The 25,636-nt window shown below is 36.8% G+C and overlaps 2 protein-coding genes across 2 annotated transcripts; one reads left to right on the top strand and one right to left on the bottom strand.

Annotated features, from left to right (window-relative positions):
• The first annotated feature begins 4 nt into the window (after positions 1-4).
• Positions 5-19,591, top strand: LOC117420035 (dnaJ homolog subfamily C member 2-like). Its single transcript, XM_034033535.3, has 17 exons — positions 5-473; positions 1,929-2,119; positions 2,558-2,633; positions 3,179-3,277; positions 3,455-3,596; positions 3,851-3,931; positions 4,435-4,500; positions 5,413-5,504; positions 6,314-6,435; positions 10,240-10,389; positions 12,489-12,577; positions 12,721-12,790; positions 13,359-13,543; positions 14,059-14,159; positions 14,903-15,013; positions 15,232-15,392; positions 19,449-19,591. The coding sequence occupies exons 1-17, from the start codon at positions 419-421 to the stop codon at positions 19,515-19,517; spliced, it is 1,860 nt and encodes a 619-aa protein (XP_033889426.2). The 5' UTR covers positions 5-418; the 3' UTR covers positions 19,518-19,591.
• LOC117420036 (mitochondrial-processing peptidase subunit beta-like) lies at positions 19,534-25,613 on the bottom strand. The gene is made up of 13 exons (XM_034033537.3): positions 25,483-25,613; positions 25,066-25,203; positions 24,435-24,521; positions 24,160-24,289; positions 23,885-24,083; positions 23,670-23,749; positions 23,300-23,412; positions 22,083-22,226; positions 21,679-21,839; positions 21,003-21,088; positions 20,652-20,740; positions 19,830-19,905; positions 19,534-19,732 (listed from the first exon to the last, which is right to left on the bottom strand). Exons 1-13 carry the CDS (start codon positions 25,567-25,569, stop codon positions 19,668-19,670), a joined length of 1,455 nt encoding a protein of 484 aa, XP_033889428.1. The 5' UTR covers positions 25,570-25,613; the 3' UTR covers positions 19,534-19,667.
• Between the last annotated feature and the right edge of the window lie 23 nt (positions 25,614-25,636).

The raw sequence follows: 25,636 nt of genomic DNA, 5'->3' as shown, positions 1-25,636 counted from the left end.
AATGTGAAAATAATGTAATGACCAAAATAGGTTAATTTAAAAAACAAAAAAACAAAAATGTTTTTAAAACGATTGTATTTTAAACTGTCAATGTGATACATCTGTGTGTGTTTAAACTCTGTAGAAAATTATAGTAGTACAAATAGTAGTACAAATCTGCGTTAGGTTTGTGTCATGACAAAAACGGGTGTATTATTTAGAAACGGAACCAGAATCGAAGATTCAAGTTCCTTTGTGTTGCCGTTGAGACGCTGGAGTGTGTAACACACTCGCGTTGAACTGGAAGTCTGGGATTGAATGTGCCCATGTGGTACACTGTGAGACAGGAGGGTTCAAACAATTATAAATAAAACTGAAACATTAAGTCCAGAAATACATGTTTGAATGATCGCCTGCTGAAATCACCAAAGGACCGATAATGTTAAAAGAAGCACTTGAAGGGCAGGTTACAGCTGTTTGTAATGCCATTACAGGTAAGGAGGTAGTTTGCAGATGAGAACAATTCTGCTGATTGAAGCTGTACTATTTTGGTAACCTGGGATGGCAGTGTCGTACAAAGGAACGGGGATACATACCTAGATTGTTGTTGTCATTTGCCTTCTTAAACGAAAGGTGTTGCACATTTGGCATTACCATTTACGTTCAATCGGTCTGTTTTACTAAGTATACGTTATTTATGTTTGAATTCCAAATGCGTGCCAAAAAGACTGCATGCAGCCGCTTTTCCTTACATTTTTTGAGTGCCGCATAAAGAAGAGAGCTCTAGTATTCTGTGCTAATTTATGTATATAATAAATGTAACATGCGTGGTTAATAACACGAGCCGCCTGTATTTGCCTACATATGCCGGTTATTTTCTCTGACTCCGAGGCAGTCGAAAGTTCTGAGAAACAGCCGTTGCGTTGGCCTATGTATAAAAATCTATCAATCAATCAATCTTTTTTTTTTTTTATCACAAAGCACTTTGTAAGATACAGTAAAAAACACAATGCATAATATATTAAATACAAGGCTAGGATGTGAAAATTCTAAAACATTGTGGATGCTTGTCGTATAGAATCATGAGTAAAAAAGTTAGAAGTAGCAAAGACACAACCGCTAATAACAGACATCAGGCTTAAAGAGCATGGAAAGCAAGAGCGAACAAGTGGGTCTTGAGACTTGAGAGTTGATTTAAAGCGAGCGACTGTGGGAGCATCACGCACCAAAGCTGGGAGAGTTGCGGAGAGTCAGAGCCATGAAGCTAAACGAGCGTTCTCCACATGTGGTGCACTTTTGCTTGGGGATAATAGGCAGGCCAGAGTCGGAGGACCTCCGCTTGCGGGCAGGGACATAGCGGGTCAGCAGGTTGAAGAGGTACTCCTTGGTGAGCCGGAGCAAGACAGAGCAGTTTAAGTACTGTGATGCGACCGAAAGGCAGACTGCAGAGATTCAAGCAGAAAAAAAAACAACAACATATTTGTAAAACAATGTTGGCTGATATATTTACACAGTAATATGATAATCGAAGAAGCAGTATGGTACTGTGTATAATGAAGTGCATTGTCTTTACATTGCAGTATTTTTTTTTTGAAAATCACGTACAGCCACTTTCTTTCATAATTGTGGAGCATTACAACGACACTCTTTGAAATAGCCGTAGGTTCAAAACATTATGCCCAGTGCAAGGTTTTGATTGTAACTGTCGGCCATTGAGCTTATTTTTTCTGGTGTACTGTACAATGTACTGTACACCACATTACGTTATGAGGTAATGCCCATACCTCTGATAACTGGTTCTACTGTATAAAGGGCTGCCTTATAAATGGTAAGTTTAAACATCCTGGTAACTTGTTGTTTCTTGTAGTGATTGATCGCATTTTAGGGTTTTAAAAGACATACAGTTTTTGACTTTCCATGGATTGTAATGTGCATTGCTGCCTTTGCAGCTTCGGTGCAGTTTCAGGTGGAGCCGGTGGGAAGGTGGTTTGAAGCATTCTTGAAAAGAAGGACCAGAAATGTTTCAGCCTCTTTCCGGGAGCTGGAGGAAGAGAAGGAGCTTTCTGAAGAATCTGAAGATGAGGATCTGCAGCTAGAGGAGTACCCCATGCTAAAAACATTAGACCCCAAAGACTGGAAGGTAACGCCTAGGCACCAAAGTACTTACTATTGTTTGATACACTAGCTGGCTTTTTTGTAAATGCATTCATTTGGTATGGCAAAGGTTAGAGCTGTATTGATGTCATTTTGATGTTCACAGACTCCTTGGCTGTGGAGTTGATGATCTCTTGGCATTCCATTGGAGTTGAAAATTATGAATCGTTTAATAATCAAAGGCTGCTGGATGTGAGATTTTGTGGTGGGGTGGGGGAATCGTAATCATATGATTTATATACCATTTTTTATTACAAATATGTATTTTTCTTACAATAAAGTATGATTAGTAGTATTTGACAATTTCATATGATTTTTAGGTATTTATGTGGGCTGTGTTAATTTAAGGACATATTCTGCATGAAAGTTTTGTTTTCAAGTTTAAAAACACAGGTGCTTTTAGCTTTTTTTTTTTGTTATACAGAATCAGGATCACTATGCAGTGTTTGGTCTGGGTCATTTAAGGTACAAGGCAACACAAAAGCAAATCAAAGCAGCTCGTAAGTATCATTTATATTTTGGTTTGCTTTCACAAACGCTTCTGCTGTTAATTAATTAATTTTATTTATTTATTTTAAATTTTTATTTATACAGAAGATTTATCCATTGACACAAAGGCAGACAATAAAACAATTACAAATACAAGCAACACAATAAATACATGTGTTAATTAAATACAGTATAAAGCAGACCTGGGGTCAATTACAATTGTAATTTATAATTAACTGCAATTACAATGTAATTGCGGTTGAACCTTGGCACACCAGTGTAATTGTATTTACCATATCGTTGTTCAATTACACACCTTTCCAAGCTTAATCATTCACTTCCATGTTGTGTTTTACACTGAGCGAACATTTGTTTGAAAAAACATTGTATAGTATGTTTCTGTATTTGTACCTGTGATTACTGCTTAATGTGTGTAGCAATTTGTTACTTTTTAGTAATTGTAGATGTATTTGAACAAAATAGCATTTAATTGCGATTTCAGCAAATTATGCTGACCAACGTCTGGTATAAAGTGTATTGTTCTGTGTGTTTTCAGACAAAGCAATGGTTTTAAAACACCACCCGGACAAAAGGAAAGCAGCTGGAGAGAAGATAGTGGAAGGAGACAATGACTATTTCACCTGCATAACAAAAGGTACATTAAAAAAAAAAATACTATGTATAAATCAGAAGACAAGCACACCATAACATTTTTTTTAACTTGGTTAGAGATTAAAGGTAGTGTGGGTTAGCATGTGTACTGCTCTTGTTATATACACTGAAACCCACGCCAAAGATACATAACCTAATATCTTTTCTTTTTATATCTCAGCCTATGAAATACTGTCAGATCCTGTGAAGCGGCGAGCATTTGACAGTGTAGATCCTACATTTGACAATGCAATACCTTCAAAAAGTGAAGGCAAAGAAAACTTCTTCAAGGTTTATGCACCTGTTTTTGAAAGGAATGCCAGGTGAGAATTCGAGCTGGCTCAAAAAAGTGCTAGAATGTAATAGTGTACTACAATAATAAAGCTCAAGATTTCAGATGACTTTAAACTACACCACATGCTGTGCTATTGAGCCCCCGAGACAGTATCTTTGTTATTGTACTGGCAGTGTTGTTCCTTATAGGAGAGCGTGGGTGTTGGTTTTGTTCTATGGACTTGATTATTTATGTTCACAAAGATTGTGGTTTTTACTAATAAATCTATTTTCCATTAACAAGGTGGACAAATAAAAAATATGTTCCTAACCTGGGTGACATGAGTGCATCATTTGAAGAGGTTGATGCCTTTTATTCATTTTGGTAAGTGAATAATATTTAGTATTTAAGGTTGCCAGCTTTTTACAATACATGTGAGAAGAAAATAACAGTGTAGTTTATTTATCTTTGAAGGCATATGTCCTTAAACTGAAATCTAGTAGTATTAGCTTTTCAGGAATAAAGAGTTCATGTGGATTCACCATTTTAATACTGTTTCTGCAAGTAAATCAAAGCAGGATAGCAAAACATTGAACTATATTGTGATGTTTCATGTTAATGAGAAGCAAGTATGTTGATCAAAGTTGATTTACATGCCCATATGCTTAATTTAACATTGGCTAATTACGTTTTTTACCCCTCCTACAAATGTGAATGGAATAAGACTTGATTTAAAAAATAAATAAAAAATAAAATAAAACTTCAACCTCATGAAGTACACCAGCACTTTAGAATTAGAATAATAGTGATAAACATATTGTAGGTATGTTCTCTACATCGATGCAGGGAAAACAAACATTTATATTTGATTTATTTTTTCAATTCAGGTACAACTTTGACTCTTGGAGAGAGTTTTCTTACTTGGATGAAGAAGAAAAGGAAAAGGCAGAATGGTGTGTTATCTAGAGTTGGCATCATATAAGGGCTTGTAAAGTCACACATCTGAACTTGTGGAATACCTCTGATTTTCCACAATGTATTTCCTCATACATTTTATAAAGATTGGTGCTTAATATCGTATATACAATTGTAGTCAAAAATTTACATACCCCAATGGAAATTTATAATTTCTAGAAATTTCTCAAAAACAAAGAATTTTAGGAAAAATCTTTTGAAGAAGAAGTTTTACTTTTGAGGATGAGGAAAAAAACTTATCAGTGTTTTATTTGCAAATCTCCAAAAATACCAATTCAGAAGTATTCATACCCTTTGATGCTGTGATAGTGTTGTCTGCAAGATAGTAGTATTGTCTCTCGGCTCCTATCGGTCTCACTCGGCCATTGAATGGTTTTCTCATCTTTTTCTGGAGAAAAAACGATTAGAGACCTGTTTCTTACGTCTTTTTGATGTCGGACAGGGTCCGACATTGGACTGGAAAGGGAAAATTGTAATGTCGGACCAGGTCCAAAGGGTTAATTTCATTTTCTTTGTCAGGGTATGAATACTTTTAAATAACATTTTTGGAGTTTTGCTTAAATAATTGTACTCCTCTATTTCTTAACTTTTCATCATCCACAAAACCAAAACTTTTGCTACAAAAGATTATTCCTATAATTAGTTTCCAATACATTTCTAGAAATTATAAATTTCCATTGGGGTATGTAAACTTTTGATTATAACTGTAGTTAAGATATGTGTGTGATGTTTTTTGTCGTCCCCCCCCCCCCCCCCCTTTATCTCAATTTCCCACTAGTTTATTTATTTTTAAATATTGGAATTAAAATTGCTGTTAAATAGACCTGTATTGTCTGTCTGTGTGCTTTTAAAATGTAATCTTTTTATTTATTTATTTATTTTTGTTTCAGCCGGGACGAGAGGAGGTGGATTGAAAAACAAAACAGAGGGGCTCGAGCACAGAGAAAAAAAGAAGAAATGAATAGAATAAGGACATTAGTGGGTATGTTGTATTTGAATGAAGGCACATTCCAGGGTGAAATAGCAGTAAAGGGATCTTTGTACTAGGGATGGACAAATGTAATCAGTCTGTGTAACTCTCATCAATTACATTTGTACGTCTCCCAAAATTTGAAAATTGAAATTTTGGTAAATCACCATAGCTTCATTTTTTTTTTTTTTTCTCATAAAAAAACTGACATTGATTCAGTGGTTTGAAATTGGTTTGAAATTTGTGTTACTCCTGCTATAATACTGGAAAACCAAACAATAGTATAACTTTAAAAATACTTGCCATTTGTGTAATGAAAGGGTCACAATCGGGATGTACCATTAAAGACTATAGGCCCTATTATTGCACTTGTGGGTGGTTGAAGGCCTATGGCCTCGTGCCTCACACACACACACACACACACAGGCGTATGATGATAGGCCTATGTCTTGCCACACACCCTGTTGAGTCACTGTGACTTACTTTTTCTTATTTATTAATACTTATTAACACTATTTTTCATTAATGTAATTGCCGCAGAATTGGACACATTATTTACAGAAAATACATTTCTTATTGCAGATTTTAGGAAATGTTACTGTAGATTTCCGTGGGGACTAGTTATTATGTTGCCTTTTAATTGCTGTTAGGAAATAAAGCATACATTTTAGATATATTTTAGGAATGCTAGTCCCACCCGTCACATTTAGTTTTACTAACAGGTGATCAAAGGGGATGAAATGAGCAAACATGGTTTCAGGGGGTTATTAGGTCCTACTAAACTTCAAATGGTCCTGTCATTCATTTTTATTTTATTTTAGACACTGCTTACAGTTTTGATCCCCGGATAAAGAAGTTCAAAGATGACGAGAAAGCAAGAAAGGAGGCTGAGAAGAAAGCAAAAGTTGATGCAAAGCGGAAGGAACAAGAAGAAAAAGAAAGGGTAAGATAGTGTTTAGAATGATAACATTGTTTCTGTCATTACTGACTTTACAGTTCTTAGACCCATTTCTGTGTATTTTAGTAATCGTATACACATAATTTGCTAAACGAGTACACCATTATACTTTACATCAACGTGTCACTGGCTAAGAATAATGTTTACATGATACCCAAACTGAAGTAATACGAAAAGAAATAATTGCAGTACTATTTGACAATGTTTTAATAAGTAGTTATTTTTATTAACAGGAAGTGTAATACAAGTACATGCTGCATTAAGCCCAACTTATGCATTATTTCCAAACAGCAATTAAAATCATACAGATTTATAATTAACAATAAATTATGTCTTCATTGGACAACAATATTCAGATTTTCGTTTTAACAGATTAAAAATCATTAAAACACCCCAATACAAAACAAAAATGAAATCGGTATATATCCAAGAAACACTGGAAAAACACTGGAAATGGTTACTCAATTTGCACTGACTGGACCCCTTTCCCTGTGAAACAAATAAATAAAATACCTACAAAAACCTTTCCCAGTGCAGCTGGGCAGTGTCTCTCCTTCCTGACTTGTATCTCGCATTGATTTGTTCTGAATACTTTAAATCCACCGCAATTACTGAGTAGCTGCAAATTCCTACATTTTTATTGGAGGATGGTAACACACTTGCGGGAGTATTTGCACGCTCATGGAATTTAAGAAATAATTGCAAATTGTGGCGAAATGTAAAAAAATGCCTGAACACACAAAAACCCCAGAATATGCCCATGACCAGAAGGATTTCATTGTGGAAGACAACAAAGGAAAGAAGGTACAATTGAAGTGTGCAAGTACTGTTGAGTTACTATACATATTGTGACAGACAAACTGAAAATAACTGAAAACAATAATTTCATACAGTATATAAAAAGCAAAAGGCCCGGAAAAAAAAAAAAAAAAAAAGATTTCTCAAATAGCTAAGTAAGCACCAAAAATGTAATAAACAGTAGCCCTACTTATAAATAATGTACTAGAGAGTAGACCTTAAATCGCTGAATCAACATATCTCTAGCAATCATTTCAACTATTGGGTTTGTTACGCGCTGCTTTGTGGAGTGTCATTTGGTGTAGCAAGCAGTAATGATCTGTTGTGATTTAACCAGTACTTCTGCTGCTTGTGTAAGTCAATGAGCATGGAGCTTGCAGCTGGGACTCTCTTTGCAGGTAGGGGGACACGTGCTTGTATTGTAGGTGGTTGTTGTTGTTGTCCCTGTAGTGTTCACATAGCTCAGTCTCTTATTGCAAAGTGTGAATTTTACTGTTTTAGTGTCGTCTTTGGTAAATTGCCCCCCACCCCCAAAAAAGCTTTTTTGATTGTATTTTTTCAAATCAGACTGGAATTTTGAAAATGTTATTGGCTGCAGTCTTGTTCATGTTCCATTTTTGGTATCAGCTTGCTAATTGATGTTAACCACAATGGTTTAAGTATAAATAATTATACCATGACCACCGATACTACCGCATTGTATGATAGTGTCATCGTCACCTAATCAGGATACCGATAATCTGGATTTCTGCTTAAAAGGCATACAACTCTGGGAAACGGTTCTTCCCAATGTTATTTATGTTGTTTAATTGGGACGTCACTTCGTTTAATTGGGATACAGTATTTTCAAATCATGAGTGGACATCACTTTTCAGAGCAAGACAGGTCACGTAGCACAGTGCAGTGAGTACGTGATTACACTGTGACTTGCATAAACCACGTTGAACTCTCTCAGGCTGCTGTTACAAAGAAAGTTGGCGTCTCAACATTGCAGGTACCTTGCCCTGTGATTTAGATGTGATTTCATTCTTTTTCATTTCATGTAGAAATAAAAAACAGCATTTTTTTTTTGTTTAGGAATAAAAAAACATTGACTTAAACAAAAACATTTTATTGACAATTAAATTATGTAATTCACATTTATCATAATGAAGGAAGGAGACACGCACAATTTGCTCGAATCCACGGTTTATTGAGACGAATATTGCCGGCCCATTGGCATGGGCCACACCAAAAACAACAAACAGTCTTGCACTCTCACAGCAACACATTCACACAGCAGCTTGTCTCACTCCGCTCTGATGTGGGCACCCTCCTATAGATTTCATGTCCTCGCCTCCCTGTTGACGTTCCTGCAGAAACCAATCGAAATAAAGCAGTCTAATTCATTGTCTTTAGCGCAGCGCTATTTTTTTCTTCCTAAAGAAGCCCTCTCTGGAGTCTTATCAGAAAACCTCTTAGTTTTTCTTTAGTCTTTTAGCCATCCACGCAATGTAGATTCTGCAACATTTATATCTTTTGAAACTGCTGCTTGAGTTTCGTTTATCTGGAACGTTCACCCAACATTTGCGAGTCAGATTGCATTATGGGGGAAATAGGAGTCACGACCTTGCAGTGTTATAACCGATTTCACACTAACACGTTGCATTATAACAGGTACCTCTTATGTTTCTTGTATTAATTAAATGTAATAATTAAATATAGTTCTAATACATGCAAGGATGCATTCCAGCCACCTCCGTTATCCATAGCTACAGTATTGGTATCACCCTGCACTTTTAAGAACCCCTGTGTTTTTTAACACTAGAACCACCACATGGGTCATTTTGACCCATACGTTTTTAAACTGCTTCGTTATGAAAATGAAAAACATACTATCGGATACAACTCAAACGTTTTATTCATGAACATCATATCTGACATTTGCATCGCAGAAACACTGTATTTAAATGGAAAATGAAACATAAAAGGCTTTATTTCCAAAATGAGCGCATATACAGCACGACTACAGCAGTAAAAAAATATAATAAAATATACATTTCAAAAGAAACGGGTATGTACATATACCCGTGTACAGGTGTAAACGGGTATATGTACATTCAAAACTGTAAAACCGAAATCATTGTTTCTAATACTACATAAAAAGAAAATATAACACTACTTCAGGTACGACGGCTGCATTGTACTCTGGAGTGTACGCGTCTGCCTGCTGGCTGTCCTTTCAGTTTGCTGTGTGCATCTGAGTGCAGCTTGCCGTATTTCAATCAAAATGACTACTTCCTTCTGATATATTCCTAGTTGCATTTCTGGAACAAAACGAAGGATTGATGTCTCCCAGGTACATTGAGAAATAATAGGAGGAGGGGGTGTGTCTTGTTTGCTGCATTTGCAAAAAAATATATTTTATATAAAAACAAACAAACAAAAAAAAACACATTTACTGTAATGCATGGGTCAAATTGACCCACGTGGCGGCTCTAAGTAGAGCTGTTTATAACTTTATCATTTTTGCAATTCTGGCAATCAAACACCATCATGATATTTAATTCATATATTTAGGAAAAGTAAAAAACGGACATACACATACGATTTACAATGGAAGAGTAATTAACATTTAAAATCCAAAATGGGTCATGGCGGTTAATCTGCCTGGAGCTTGAGTAATTTAGAACTATAAAAAATAAATAATGATTATATAAATAAATAATATGTATTTATTTTAATACACTGGGCTGCAGCGGCAAGCTTAATGTGGTTAATGGGTCTGTTCAGACCATTTATATTTGTTGCAATACAAGACAGATTATACGATTTAGTAATTTTGTAACTGATTACTTGAATAAACGTTTACATGTGCGCATCCCTGATCCTGCCAGGCACTGATGTAGAAGTAGTATATGCTTGTTTTGTATTCTGGCAAAAGCCTTGTATTAAGGATCAAAGAAATCACTTTTCTGCTTCACTTGGTAAAATGTTCATTCTTGTTTCCAGGCTAGACAGGCTGAGCTTGAAGCCGCTCGCCTGGCCAAGGAGAAGGAAGAGGAGGAAGCCAAACAGGTGGCCATGCAGGCCAAGAAAGAGAAAGAAATTCAGAAGAAAGCCAGTAAAAAAGAGAGGCAAAAACTTAGGACAACATGCAAGGTAGACTTTCAGTGCATTTGTTCAGTGACAGCAACTACATTCAAAAATGCATATGTTACTTATGCCACCACCTGTTTTGGTGCCTAGTACATGGAAAAGTATGTGCATTTTCCAGACTGATTTGACATGAAAAAAAAAAAAACATCTTCTAGCTATCCTTTCAGTATAACTAAACATTACAGGGTTTTCTTTTTTTCTTTACTATAATGTCTCTAGTGACAAGAGGGCAGACCGTAAAACTGCAGCCTTGTGAGTTGTGCAACAAATAGCTACTGACTGATGTTAAAACTATAAACAAAGATGCAGGGCTTGAAATTAACTTTTCCACACACTAGCCACCAGGTTATATTGTCACACTCTGACTGAGGATCTCATAACCATTAACTGTTTTGCAAGTTTTAAAACAAGTGTCAGTTCAAGATAAATTTGATTCCAGTCATAGTAAATTCCAACTTTCACCATAAATACCAAATAAGAGTTAAGAGACTTTATCTAACGTGATTGAATTATGGTTTACTATTAATAATTTGAATCCTCTTTTCAGAGTTTGTAGGACATAAAATAATAATAATAATAACAGAATGCATTGGACTGGGGCACTTCGTAATACAATGTGTTTAAAATAGCAGTCGCTGTATTAACCTATTAGAATAAAATGACAATAGGATGTAAATTCTAACACAGAATACAATCCCATATTTCTTCTTTTGTAGAAGGGGCGCTATTGTATTTTAAAATTTTAGTGGGACGAACTCAATGTTGGTAGGCATAGTATAAGTGTGTTGAAGGTGTCAAATTATGAATTAAAAACTCTACACAACAGCATTTTACGCAATACAGATAACAATCCAATACTAACTCACACATCCAGACAACATCTGAGAAAGGTCTCCCATTCTTTCCAATTGCATGGACAGTCCTAACATTATTTGCAGCTTTTTAAAATGTGCCGCTTTGAGTGAAGCTAAAGCCTTCTCTGCTTGTTGATGGCACTTTGACACTGCAAGCTCTTTGACACTCTCCAACTTCCAGTAACTTGTTTGACATGCATCGATTTTTTTTTTTTTTTTTTTCTCTTTTGAATACAACCGGCATTCTGAGCAGTACATGTTCTGGTTGGTATTGTCGAGAACAAGCATTTCCCGAGGTTGTCCATTGTGATCAATTCTCAATTTTTCCTCAAACCCTTTTTATTTATTTATTTATTTATTTATTTATTTATTTATTTCTCCGGTTTTAGATACAGATGCACTCCACTTATAACGGATCCTGTTTAATAGTTTTCCTGTTCCACAGGCAGATGTTTTACGTTTTAATATGTACAGTTTTCCTGTTCCACAGGCATGTCTTTTGCTTTTAATACGTACAGTTTAATACATACAGTATAGTTTAATACGTACAGTTTTCCTGTTCACAGGTAGATATTTTGCACAAATAAGGTGCGTATACCATATAACATACAATTTTAATTACATTTAGCGAAAATATAAATTTGTAAAATGGTATTGCTTAATACAGTGTACGGCCCACAGGTGTGTTTTGTAGAAATAATAAACTCCAGTTGGTTCTTTGTCAGTTAAGCTTTCTTATATTGTTTACATTTAAGGTACTTGTTATGTGCAGTTACATACTGCTTTTCGAATTGTGTTTACTACGTACTTCATTTATAAAGTACTGATTTCCTTTCTCCCTTGGAGTCCGTTATAAGTGCACCTGTAATTGGTCGTTGTCCATTCTTTTTATTTCGGGGGACCTTTTTTGGTACCTTCAGAATGTCTCCACATGATGTGCATACAGACAGTATTTAACACAGATCGCTTGATTTGTAGTGTACAGTACAGTACAGTATTTGTATAAAAGATTAACACTAGAGGGCACAAAATCATTTAAACTCAAGCCAAGCACTGTGGTGTGTAAGTGAAATTTACCCGCCACAGACAAAATGAACCCGCATTTGGCTGGTGGGCAGGTGCTAATTTCAAACCCTGAAGATGTACTGTATATATGAAGCACTTGGGTGAGATATGTTTGATTATTAAAAGTTTGTTTTTGATTTGTTTGTTTCTTGACGAGCTCAGTAGTTTTCCTCTGTATTTTAGAACTGGAACTACTTTGCTGATAATGAAGCTGAAAGTGTGAAAATGATGGAAGAAGTAGAAAAACTTTGCGATCGCCTGGAGCTTTTGAGGTACTAAACATTTCAAAGCATTCTAAGAAAAAATGATATATAATATATATATATATATATATATATATATATATATATATATATATATATATATATATACACGCAAAGGGCAGGCTTTAAATGAATGTACACTCTTGTTTCAGTATGCAATCTCTGAATGAAGTGCTTGCATCAAGTACAAAGGAAGAAAGCAAGACTGCTGTCGAGAAAATGGTATGTAATGCGTTAATAGCAGTACATTTTAAAATATAATAATGCATGAATTATAACTAGACCCTTAATGATAAATTTGAATAAAGGAAAACTAGATTGATATAAACTTTTGATACCATATTAAGTGTGCTTAAAAAAACTAGACAATTTAATATTTGTATTTATTTTAAATGTTTTAGCTGGTTTCACAGACTCAGATTAGCATTAATCTTGGACTACTTTGCTTAAGGTTGCATTGGGTAGTCCAAGATCAGTCTGTGAAATCAGCAGTATATGTTTTAGAAATGTAACCTTTTACAGTGCTCCTCTTTTATAAGGCGGCCCTTTTTATATCGCGGAACGAGATATAAGGCGATATGGCCACAGCTATCTTTTGCCTCATAATGCCATTCAGCACTTTTTCTTGTTATAAGGCGGAATGCAAATGGAACAGTCTCTGAGCTATGGCTCTTGGAGCTCTGTCTTTATAATCTAAATAATGAATGTGACGCAGTGCTTTCATATGAAAAAAAGATATAAATCCATTTGTTTGTACCATTAATGGGTGCTGTTTTAATGTACCCTGAAGATCCAGGAGGTGAATGCCCAGCTCCTGAAAGAGAAGGAAGAGGCAGAGGCCCGGGCTCGCCAGTCTTCAAAGAGTTCTGAACAGTCGAGTAGCGGTGCTGGAGGTGGGAGTAAAACCTGGAACGAGGATGACCTGCAGCTGCTTATTAAAGCTGTCAACCTTTTTCCTGCTGGAACTAATGCTAGGTATTGAAGTTTATTTATTGTCAGTATTTGGCACTCAAAATAAATGCTGTGTGTGCACTTTGATTGATCTACAGTACAAAGCAAGCTCTAAGGTATGTAGGTGGGTGGTGGTGTCTAATTAAATTACATTTTTATTTGCCACTGATTTATATGTACACACCTGATATCTTCAGGGCAAGAATAATTCTTAATCCATTTAAGTGTTGTAGGGGGTTTCCTTTCCGGATAGGAATGTGAAATCAGACAATGATTTTCTTATTGCTAAACTGGCTTGGCATCACTGGTGGATCATTTTGACAGCTGAGGTGTGGGAATACCCTTAACTATATACAGTAAAACAAACCTAACTGGCTTGGTATATGTTATGTTTTAAAAATACAGTACATTTAAATTTTGTAGGAAGCTGGTGCTACAGTAGTAATGTTTTTATACGAAAAGCAAAACTAATTGTACTTGAAGAGTAGCCATCCAGATTATGGTAGAATGTTATGGTAAATCTGTGTTTTGTTTCCTAGATGGGAAGTAATTGCCAACTACATGAATTTGCACTCCACTAGTGGAATCAGAAGGAATGCCAAGGATGTCATAAATAAAGCCAAGAATTTACAAAAACTTGGTATGTTTGAGAGTTGGATCTTTATTTTTCAATTTATTTCCACCATTTTGAGTACAATTTAAAGTGTAAAGTGTGTGTGCAGTGTCTGCTATATTTAATATGCATGTCTCAAGAATGATCAAGTGATTTATTCTAACCACAAATGCTGTACTTGGAAGCAGACGAATATAAAGACTGCACGTTTCATCACAATAGATTTTTGTTTTTTGAACAATTATTTATTCATTTTTCCCCCAATATTTTGGAATGTCCAATTATTATTGAACCTGGCTCACCACTGCAACCCCTGAACTAATTCAGGGGAGACAAGTCCGAGCACACGCGTCTTCTGAAACGTGTGTCGTCAGCCATCCGCTTTTTTTTTTGCACTGCAAGCCCACCATGCAGCCATCTCAGAACTTAGTGTCGGAGGACCATGCAGTTCTGAATTGCATACAAGCCAGCCTGCAGGCACCTGGACAGCCACAGGGGTCTCTGGTGTGCAGTGAGCCAAGGACTCCCCTGATGACCTAACCCCTGCCCAGGCAGCGCTTGGCCAATTGTGTGGCGCCCCCTGGGAACTCCTGTCCACAGTCGGCAGTGGCATAGCTTGGATTCAAACCGGCGATCTCTAAGCTATAGAGCGCAGTCGCATCTATAGCTGCGACTGGCGCATCCGGGGCGGAGTACCGGATGCGCAACTCGGAAGCCCACATACATTTTTGCTTTTGATTAAAACTGTTATAAATTATTTATTTTTCTAGATCCTATTCAGAAAGATGAAATCAACAAGAAAGCTTTTGAGAAGTTTAAAAAGGAGCATTCTGTTGTACCTCCAACTGTGGACAACGCAGTGCCTTCAGAAAGGTTTGAAGGTAAGTTTATAAAATGAGTTTTCTAACTGTCCCACTAACTGATCTGTTCAAGTGCCTTAAGAAAACCCATACACCAGAAATGGATAGGCAATACAAGTATTGTAAACCCAGCACTTTAAAATTAGTACAGTATCTAGCACAGCATATACATGTGTACTTTACATGAGTCTCAACTCAAAAGCCACCAATTTTCTGATCTAAGTTTAATTTTTTCCCAGGTTCAAGTGCAGATGGAACTGCATCGCCTTGGACAACTGAAGAGCAAAAGCTCTTGGAACAAGCTTTAAAAACGTTTCCAGTCAGCACTCCTGAGAGATGGGAGAAGATAGCTGGGGTTGTTCCAGGCAGGTCTAAGAAGGAATGCATGAAGAGATACAAGGTAAGTTATCCAAGGTTTCCATTATTACATATTTTATTGCTTAAATCCATGTTACATTGCGGAAAGACTTCTAATTAGCTGCAGTGTCTTATATGTACAAAAAATAATTAAAGGGGACTAGATATAATACATATTATGATTTCCGTTACATGAGATTAGGTGTTAAAACTTCATGCTGATATTGGACCCAGCTCTCGCCAAGATAAGCACCAACTGAGACATAGCTTCCTTTACTGTAAACTAATGTGATCCATCTGCCTATTTTGCCTCCCTGGCGCATCAGCACACACAACGGCTGTAATGCTGGCTCCAGGGATCAACCACAGTAGGGCCTCCCTAGCGCATCAGCATTACAACCATCTGGGGTCTTCAAGTGGGCATCTTCCATCCTTTGGTGTTTTGTCAACTAGCCAACGACACCTTAAGAGGGCTTGACAGTTATTCTGGCATCCCAGCATCACCCCCCTCCGTCCCCCACTCAGCCAAGCCCAGCTTACCTTCCTTTACATCAACGTTTTTTTTATTTCAACTATGCTTGAGATCCCCAACCATAATCTTTTTATCTCAACCAGAGCCGGTTGCTGCTCCTCTCTGCTGCTTTAGATAAGTTCTTCACTATGCGTCGCAACTCTTGACCAGTGAATCCGATGTCTCTGAGAAACCTGGTTGTGGAGTGTGCCACAAATCCTCAACAACCCACCTCCACTGGGTAAACCTGGACTCTCCATCCTCGCTGTTCCACTTCAGCAGCTAGTTGAGCGTACCAAAGATTTTTCCTTTCGTACGCCTCATGCACAGCATCCTCCCATGGCACTGTTATCTCTACCAGGTGAACAAGGCGTGCTGATCCAGACCACAAGACAAGATCAGTTTGAAGGTTAGTGGTGGCAATCTCAGGTTGGAAAATAAGCTGTTGTCCAACGTCTGCCAGCAGCTTCCAGTTGTCCTAGACGAATTTTGGTTTTAATACCTTTTCTTGGAGGTTGCTCCCCTGAATGGAGGAATGTTGTTCTTCGTGTGTCATATATTGCTGGCATTGGTGGCAACCTGTTGGTCATGCTGTGCTTGTCTTCCAATGCTAAGGCCAAACATCGCAGCACCTGGTCATGATGCCAAGCAAACTGCCCTTTGCTAAGACCCACCTTGCATCCTGTCAAAATGTGTCTTAATGTAGCTGGCGATGAACACCAAGGACACCATGGATCCTCTCCTACTCATAGATTAAGGTTCTGTGGTGATGGGAGAACATCATCTGCTGACCTGATGAGGAAACTGATCCTGCTCTGTTCCATTGTCCATAGATCTCGCCAGCCGATCTTGTGTTGTTCCACACTCTCCCATCTTGTCCATTCTCCCTGCTTGGCCTGGAAAACTGCCTTTACGCATCTCATTCTCTCCTCCTGCTTTTGCACCTTGTTGACTACCAGCTTCCTCCGTTGAGCTGGGGCTGCTTTGTGCCATGTAGGAAGTGCTGAACTGAGACCAAGTCCTCCTTTTCCATGCTGTACTTGCCCCATGATATCACTGATGTTGTAGGCATGATTGTCATGTCATCCATATATGCTCCAATGGGTGGCAGTCGCATTCCAGAAGCCAAGCATTCTCCTCCCACTACCCATTTTGATGCCCCAATAATTACTTCCATTGCCATGGTAAAAGCCAGTGGAGAAATGGTGCATTCTGCCATTATTCCAGTTTCTAGAAGTTGAAAAACCAAATTGCAAATCTCCAAAGTAGGCTTTCACTAAGTTTGTTATTGTCCTCAGTACACTGAAAAAATCAAATGCTGCCCAAAGAAGCACATGTGGTACTGAACTGTATGCATTGGCTAAATCCAGGAATGTCACATGGAGCTCCTTCCTCTCCTTTTTAGCTGTTTGAATTTGCTGCCAGATCACACTGATGTGCTCTAAGCATCCTGGGAAACCTAGAATACCGGCTTTCTGTACTGAAGTGTCAATGAAGCAGTTCTTCATTAGGTAAGCTGACAATCTCTGAGCAACAATGCTGAAGAAAATCTTGCCTTCCACGTTTAACAGGGAAATAGGGCAAAACTGACAGATACTTATAGAATCTTTTTCTTTGGGTATAAAGACCCCACCTGCTCCGCCATGCTGTTGGTACAACCTATTGTTCCCATGCTACTTTCAGCAGTTTTCACAGGATTCGTCGAACACCAGAGGAACTCTTGTACACTGTACGAAACTCCATTAGGGCCAGGAGATGATGACGCCCTTGCTTTTTTCACAGCTTGCTCTACTTCTTTCCACTTAGGTGTGCAGTCCTCCATTTGGTATTCTGGTGGATTGATAGGTGGGATGTCTGAAGGAATTGACATAGGCTGCTGCCTTTTTTAATGTTTGCGTTTCCTCAAGATATCTCTCCAGCTCAGACTTAGTTGCTTTTAGTGTGCCATTTTTCTCCCTGGTGAAATAACTTCTTTGCACATTTGAATGGGTCTTTATAAAAGTTAGTTCTCGCACGCTCCTTCTTTTTGCAGCGTTTCTGTAGGCGCTCAGCTCTGTGCAATGTTGCAAGCTTATCTTTTATGACCCTTTGTAATAGATTGAGTGCCGCCTTCTGACTTTGTTTTGCTCTACTCCATTGCCTCCTCAGCTGCCTCCTTGCTCTAACTAAGCGATCTATCTCCTGCTGCCGTCTAGACTTTACAGGAAGTTTGTACTTTCTTTTTTCAACTTCCATCTGCATAGATGGTATCCCCAAATTTATCCAGCTTCTTTTCGACTGTTTCAACTAACCTTTCCAACGCAAAAACAGAGATCTGTGTTTACTGTGTCTCTCCAAGCTGTCGCAAGGTCTTTCCCTCGTCACCAGCTGCACTGTTCATAGCAGTCACTGGACATATCCAGATCTTCCATTACATGAGAGTAGGTGTTAAAACTTCATGCTGATATTGGACCCAGCTCTCGCCAAGATAATGTATCCATATTACCAAGTACAATAGAACCTCTGTTACGAACACCTTGGGAATTGTTCGTAAATCTGGAGTGTCTAACTCTGAAAATTAGTTTTCAATGGTTTTAATAAATGTGTAAATCTGCTATCTACAGCCTTAATCTGGTGATTAAGACAGAGATACAGCACAGTAATACCATACTCCTTGTTATAGTTCTAAAGTCTTTAGAACTGTGCTGTAAATGGGGGGGGGGGGGGGGGGGGGGGGGGGAACAGCTAAATTTAAGTTACCATTGAAATCAGAACTGTAGCAAAAACAGATTTAAACTAGTAGTTACTTGTTTTTAAACAAAATGCATCTGCAGCTTGCTCAGTCATTTAAACCCGTGCTTTGTTTAAAACTAAAATGTTCCTAGTAAAATTGCCTGTGCTTGCTTTGAAATCTGCTTCACCTTTCTGGATACATTTGTTGGTACAGTAATTTTGCCTTCACCATGACCAGCACAGCGCTTATGGGAGTGCCTATCTGGTTGCATTGCACACAAGAGTGGGGTGTTCAGTAGACCAATCGATTCATAAGTTTGGTATTCGTAACTCTGGGGTTCTACTGTATATTTAGATTAGTGGTCTGTGGTTTTGAGCGAGTTCTTTTTCCTATACCAGCCTGTTTTGAGTGCAGTACATTGAGTCATCACACTTCCTCAAATGCATGATCATCTTAATTGTCCTGATTTCAAGATGTGTTTCTTGTGCATTATTTAGATAATGCAGTTAGGCTAATAATTCAAAGCAATAAACTGATTATTGGTGCAACCTTATGAAAAAAACAAAATCAGCAATCTAATAATTAAATGATAATGTGGAGAGCCTTGTTTTTCATGTTGATGTTAATTTCAAAGCTTTTGGAATCCATGCAACCCCAGTACTTGGACTAAAGAAGTATTACAAAGCTTTGCCATGTCTTGTTTTTGGTTGTCAGGACCCACTTTGTTCTCTCAATATTTCTTTCCTTTACACATTTGATCTTAATTTAATCAAGTTAAACTGTGATTATGTAGGCTTGTAATGAACATGGTTGTTTTGTGTACTGCAGATTGATTAATACATGTGTATTTAACATCTTTACTTTTCTCCAAACAGGAACTAGTAGAGATGGTTAAAGCCAAGAAAGCTGCCCAAGAACAAGTTTCTACTAAAAGTAAAAAGTGACAAGTATAACCACCTGTTATTTTATTGTTGTGTGTTTGTCTTTATTTTATAATAAAAAATACAAACAAAGTGTACATGGCTATCACTGACAAATGCACATTATTATTTAACTTATTAATATACATACATTTTACTTTAATAGATTTTTCTTTATGTTCTTAGCCAGTACATTCCACTTCGGATCCTGTTGTAGTCTGGCAGCTGTTCAATCGGACCTGTAAGGGAGATATATTTGTTGCAATATTGAACCACATGAATAGTTTTCAGCTCTTGTAAAATGTACTACTGGTATTAATACAAGTCTTAACATACCAACAGCAGCCACAGCAGGACATTTGTCGTAGATGTATCTTGTACAAACGTCCTTAATCGTTTTGGCATCTATTGCCTAAATAAAACAAAATGTATGATTAGAGGTCGTCCAAAATTATAATCAAATACAGCAAGCACACAGAGTGTACTCTTTCAAAAAGCTGGCCTTGTATTTTTAAAACAAATGTAATTACTTTTTTTATTAAACCTAGACCTTTTTAAACATGTATTTACCGATTTAAAAAATGTAACTAATGATGCAAAAGTATTAAAAGAAAATAACTTTAGTATAGGTCCCAAACAAGAGTGAATCTGGACTAGGCAGTGAACTGTGCAAAATTGTAAAATAAGTGAAAGGAATGCAACTGGTATAAAGGGGTGCTGCAGTCTAACATCTGGAGCCTTAGTGCAAATATCTGGATGCTACTTTACAGTAAATGAGATGTTTCTGTGAGCAGGTCAATTTATTTTTGTTGAGCTTGGTCATTCAGTTTACTATGCATGTACTGGACACATGAAACTAGTTTTGTTTATCTGATTACTTTGTTGCTGCTTTTTATCAACAGAATTAAGTGTATGGGCATTATTCATAGTCCTAGTCATACAATACAGTAACATGCTAGAATAAACCAGCATACTAGCATTTGTGCTAATGGGTTTGTGAAGCCATCTGTTAAATTTCATTTCATACAGTAGTAACTTTTGTTCTGATGGAAACAAGTTTTGGTGCTGTATAATTTACTTAAACAAATGTTACCATTGCAGTGCATCACCTTACTGCTACAGTCTATATGAAGACAAGAGCATCAAACTATTACTTACATCAATTCTTGCTTCAAGTTCAGGAAGTGGAATTCTACGGCTATAGCACAGCATCTGCCTACCAATGTCCTCGCATATAGGTGTGGAACCTGTAACAGTTAATGGTTAAATTTTACCACCGATTAGGGTAAGGTTCATTAAAAAGAAAAAAAAACTTATTGCATTTTGAAATGCTACTATTGTACACACTTTATTTTTAATATTTACCACAAATTGTAATTATACTATTATTCTACAGCGAGTAGAAAGGGAAATCATACCAATGTTTTTTCATAGGGTATGGGGTAGGAAAAAAAAAAAAAAAAGATTTAATAGAAATGAAAAAGGGAAAACAGGAAATATACACTGTACCATCAAGTTGCAACAGCATGTTTGTTTTTAGAAGATTCTTGGCCCTAATAACCTCACTTTCAGTAACACTTGTGCAAAGCCTCATCCTGAAAAGAAGATATTACAGGTAGTTCATTTGAATTAAATCTTGTAGTAGGTAACAGATATGATGTGGGAATACAAATTGACCGATTTTAAAACCTTGCTTAAGGCACCCTTAATATGAAAAGTCAAACCAACTGATCTGGAAAAAAAGGCATTTACCCACAGAAAAACATACTTCCTCTCTCAATGGCTTCTGTTTGCTTGTAGTTGTACTTTTTGCTTGTTATCTGGATACTATTAAAAGCATTTTGTAAAATAAATGAGGGTGTATTCCCACCATATTAAATAATGGTGTTTAATATTGTGAAACATTAAATGGAGATCAAGCTATGTCCAGCTTTGGATTAACAAGTATTAAAACATTTATCAAAAGCATTGTAAATTTTTTATTTTTTTTTTTCCTCTCATCACAAACCCAAAAGTATAATGTTACTGTGTATACATGTCATCAATATATATATATATATATATATATATATATATATATATATATATATATATATATATATAACCAGATTTGTTCTGCATGCAATTACCAAGATATTTCAATGAATCTTATTAGCTATTTGTTCTTTCAATAAATGTAGTATACCATTCTCTCTGGGTAAAGTGCATCATGTCCTCAATGGTGTTTGGCTCACAGACCATGTAAAGACCCCAGAGCCCAGTGTCAGTGTAACAGGTGTTGAAAGACTGGAAACTGTGACACAAGTTCCCCTGGCAGGTCATCTGAGCCAGCTTGCTAGACAGATTCTACAGTCAAATAATGCAAACACACAGTTAGCAAATCAGTGAAAACTAAAGCCAGCTGGCAAAGATGGTAAAAGAAAGGTTAAATGGTTTGTATTATATTTATATAGTTTGCATATTTAAAAAACACACACACACACACATATACTGTACTCTAGATCTGTGGGTAACTTTGAAGTACTCTTACATTTACTGTTTTTGATCTTAGGCAAAGAAAGGAAAAGCTAATAAGAATCAGATGCTTACCACACCACCTCCGAAGGAGCGGTCCCAGTTACCGATCAGTGTGTTCGCCACCATGAGGGGAATAGTGTCTGGGTGAGACCAGCCAACTGCCTCTATAGCTATAGCGATGTGGGCCAGGGGCATCTTGTCATCTCTTACACGTATCTTGTAGTTAAAAGAAACATATAGTATACATGATGATTCAAAACTATGCACCATAGAAAAAAAAACATTTTCATTTTGTTTCAGGTTACAGTCATGGTGGACTTAGTGTTCATGTATGAAAGTTTTGTAGTGCAGCAGAGGCCTTCCATAAAAAGTATTCAGACAAGTCTCAACAGTGTCCCATGTAGTTGCATTTTAATGCACATGACCACATATAGGGTAATAGGTCAGCTCAATTCTAACTTGTTCTGGAACAGTTTGATAATTCACTTTTAAAACCATAATGTGTACAGTATCACAGCAACGGAGCAAGCACTGCTGGGTGCAGCGCATTATTTAGATATAGAGATAGAGCAATGATTCCATATGTGGACGCACACCCAACAAGCATGAGGCTATACCTTTAACTTCAAAATATTTAGCAAAGTAGAACATTTCCAGAGAAGAAAACAACACTAATTATATATCAGTCCTAAGAAATTCAGGCATGTAATTGGTTAAAACCTCATCATATGACCAAAAATAGATTCAACTATTGCCCAGTGGTGCTGATTTCGGTTAATATTTTTTTTTTTTTTTACAAACTCCCTCAAATTACATCATGCTGAATGTCCTCCCTTCTTCACACAAAGCAAAATTACAGCTATTTTTTGACATTAAAGAACATTAATTACAAAATATATTGCATAATATGCTGCAAACACTAAAATCATGATAAAAATGCTTTCAGTGTTTTTCTAAAATTCGAACAAATCCAACTCGATGTAAATAAATACGCGTTCACAAACTCATCGGACTCCGAGAATTGTATGCCGCAATGAGAAAGATATTTGTTCTGTAACAGCTATATTTAAACAAAATATATAAAATCATATTTAGTACACAACCTCACACTTTCTTGACTAAGTCATTAAACAAACAAATGTATTTATTTATATATATATATATATAGAGAGAGAGAGAGAGAGAGAGAGAGAGAGAGATAACACACACACATCATTTGTTCATTCATTAATTCAATTTAAGACCATTCAAGCTATAGAAGAGAGGTAGTAAAACATGGGTATACATACTTCACTGCCTGTGAATCTACATGGAGGCATGGCTGGAGCACCTCCTTTGTAGGTAGAGGGCAAGTTCCCAAAATGGTGCTTTGCAAGGTCAATCAGCTGATTGTGTGATACTCCTAAATCAAAGCAAAATACAAGCTGGCATCATAGACAAGCACAGCGAATGTTACACTAACAAATTATCTCATTTTTAACAAAGTTGTCTATACTTTTGGTATATTTATAACATGAAAAGTTATCTATCTTTTTCTGGCAAAAAACATTTTTAAAAAAATCAATAAATAAAACTGAACCACTTAAATTAAAATTGTCTTATAAATCCATGCTTAACCTTTATAAAAATAAATAAATAAATAATAATAGAAAAACTGACCTCCAGCAGCTGCCAGTACTATCCTGGGCCCCTTATAATGTGTGGTGATGTATTCCACAAGATCATTACGGTTGATAGATCTGCAAACAAAGTCAGTTGCATTATTTTATTTATTTATTTATTTATTTATTTTTTAAATACGGGCTTTAGCCCAGGATTAGTGCTAAGCGGGGTCTGTGAAACCAGCTATTAGTGTATAAAGAAGAGGGACACACTTAATGTTTTCAGTTGGCCCTAGGATTGTGCGGCCAAGTGCTGTGGCCTGATAGGCTGTAGCATGGAGATAGTCAAAGACGACTTCCTGTAGGTTGGTCTCAACTTCCTGCATCTCTCGGAGGATGACCCCTCGCTCACGCTCAATCTCAGCTTCTCCTAGTGTGCTGTTTTGGACAATATCAGCAAGGATTTCCACAGCTGGAGAGATAAAAACACACGTTAACTAACTTGTTATGAGCAAAAACATATGAAAATAGGTGCATTACCAAATTACCTCTGGGCAAATCCTTAGAGAATGCTTTAGCATAATACACAGTCTGCTCCCGGGAAGTGTAAGCATTCAGGTGAGCTCCCATGTTTTCAATTTCCAGTTCAAGGTCCAGTTGTGAGCGTTTCTTAGTACCCTGCATTGAAAAAAAGATGCACACTGTCTTCATGACACAGAAATTGGACTAATGGAACAATGGTCAAAGGTGCTTTGGACGGTTGATGGATGGACAACGACACCACACATACCAAACTAAATGTACGTGACAACATTAAACTTACCTTGAAGGCCATGTGTTCCAGGAAATGTGCTGTTCCATTGTTTTTTTCATTTTCATACCTGCTCCCTGCATCGATCCAAAGTCCAACCTGAAATGACAAAGTGGCCCCCTTAGAAAAACTGCACTTCGCTGGTTTAAATATCTGCTGGTGTGTTGAATAGAGATCCTTGTTGTGAAGAATGTAAATCTAGTTATACTTTGACTTCCATTTCAATGACAAAATGTACAGAACACAGGTATATGTTTATTTACAGGCTATACAGTAATATGTTATGGGTAGGTATTGTTTCTTTTATTTGTCTAGTATAATTCTTTGTGTCAGTTTTTCATGATAGCATAAATCCTCCACCTTGTCAATGTGTATATTTCCTCAATGGTTTTGTACAGAGTTGCACATTTCATGGCCCAAAAATGCATAATAAAAAAGCTAATAATGACCCTTTTTGTTAATATAGAAATTCTTAAATGATAGCGTAGAACTAGGTTAGTCAGTCCTTGTTAATAGAAAAACTGGATTACCAAACTACCTTCTATTCACTTTGTATTTATTTACAATAATTATGCTTAATTTTTTCCTTACTTCACAGTTGAAGGCAAAGTTATAGTCGAAACATTTTTCATTGGATTCTTACTGTGCACGTTGACAGTCCTGAATCTTCTGAAGCTACCCGAAGTCCATTTTCTAGAGGTGTTACCTTAGTTTCTGGTACATTTAAAACCACTTGACTTGCTGCTTGTGAGGCTCTGTATCTGTTCAATCCTAAAATAGGCTAAGAAAACAAATAGTCAGTCAGTGTGTGTTAATTTTTGTATTATAAAGCAGAAGATTACAAACTGATCCGTAAGATGGGGTTACAGCAAGTTTACAACCGTCTAAATCCCGATAGGTCAATGTTCCGAATCCAAGACATTTTCATAAACACTGCAGCAAGCTGGCTGTTGCCTATCACGAACAAGTTACAGTAAGTGGAACTTTAACACTAACACAGACAGGTTTAATTATATACTCATTTTCAAAGCAGATCATTCGGTTTATCAACAATACTCACCTTGCTTGTGGCTCTTGTTTTTAATAGTTTTTGTCTGATGAAATGTCTCCCAGCAAAACCAAACAGACACCACAAGGACGCCGCCATGTTGCTGAAACTCACGTTACGTAACGCAACACGTATGCAAATCACGTAATGTGCGCAGTAACCCTTG

The sequence above is a fragment of the Acipenser ruthenus genome, chromosome 14 (assembly GCF_902713425.1).
Source record: "Acipenser ruthenus chromosome 14, fAciRut3.2 maternal haplotype, whole genome shotgun sequence".
In the NCBI taxonomy this organism is placed as follows: Eukaryota; Metazoa; Chordata; class Actinopteri; order Acipenseriformes; family Acipenseridae; genus Acipenser; species Acipenser ruthenus.
Note: the sequence above shows the minus strand (reverse complement) of the source record. Positions and strands in the feature narration are given on the sequence as shown.